General features: G+C 42.0%; 1 protein-coding gene across 1 annotated transcript in view; it reads right to left on the bottom strand.

Annotated features, from left to right (window-relative positions):
* LOC119586599 (cyclic nucleotide-gated cation channel alpha-3-like) overlaps positions 1-272 on the bottom strand; it is a 14,104-nt gene extending 13,832 nt beyond the window's left edge. The window contains exon 1 of the mRNA XM_037935349.1: positions 157-272. Within this exon, the coding sequence (XP_037791277.1) occupies positions 157-271 (115 nt within the window). The 5' untranslated portion in view covers position 272. The remainder of the gene's footprint in view (positions 1-156) is intronic.
* Between the last annotated feature and the right edge of the window lie 492 nt (positions 273-764).

The raw sequence follows: 764 nt of genomic DNA, 5'->3' as shown, positions 1-764 counted from the left end.
CATTAGGTTTAGCATGTCTCGAAGTCCCGAACCCATAATCATACACTGCCACATGCCTAAATCCCTTTAGCAATTAATTTTCCATCGGCGATAAACACTACATTTTGGAAAGCAACGACAAAGGAAGCGGAAGACTTGAGGCTCTCGTAAACTCACCGGGTAGACAGCTGACGGCTCGTTCCTCATCTGAGCACTTCTGCGTGAGCCAGAGGTAATCGAACCACTTGATAACTTTTCCCTGAAGGTGTGCAGGGACTCTCCGCATGCGCATGTACGTCTTCACACCGTCAAGTTTGGCTGGAATGGAGAAATAGTAATAATCAGTGATATTTTCTTACAACTCTCGGAGGTGGGCAGTGTTAAATTATTACATAGGCTATCAATCATGCATTTTTGAAGACAACGATGTTTATTATGCATTCGATGTCTACACACCAAATATGTTCTTGAAATTGGTCTGATGTTTGTTGAATAGCAGAAGCGGCCAGGCGATCAAATGTGGCCACTCTTTGGGCAATCATTTCACGATGTAAATCCAAAATCGCACTTGCCCTAATGATGCACCTGGCTAACACGGCTTGACTTTACCGAGGTAAATGAATACACTAACCGTACAGTATTAACTGCCATGTTTGCTGTTTAACCATTTATACTTTCTGTTACAACTTTAACTTTCGATTGTGAGGCCTTGAGGCGCAGCTTTTATTGGAAGTATTTTTTTAGCACCGAAGTTTATAGCAACAAACGGATGTTTTGTGATTTCT

Source organism: Penaeus monodon, chromosome 21 (genome assembly GCF_015228065.2).
Source record: "Penaeus monodon isolate SGIC_2016 chromosome 21, NSTDA_Pmon_1, whole genome shotgun sequence".
NCBI classification, from domain to species: domain Eukaryota; kingdom Metazoa; phylum Arthropoda; class Malacostraca; order Decapoda; family Penaeidae; genus Penaeus; species Penaeus monodon.
This window is presented reverse-complemented; position numbering and strand designations above follow the sequence as displayed.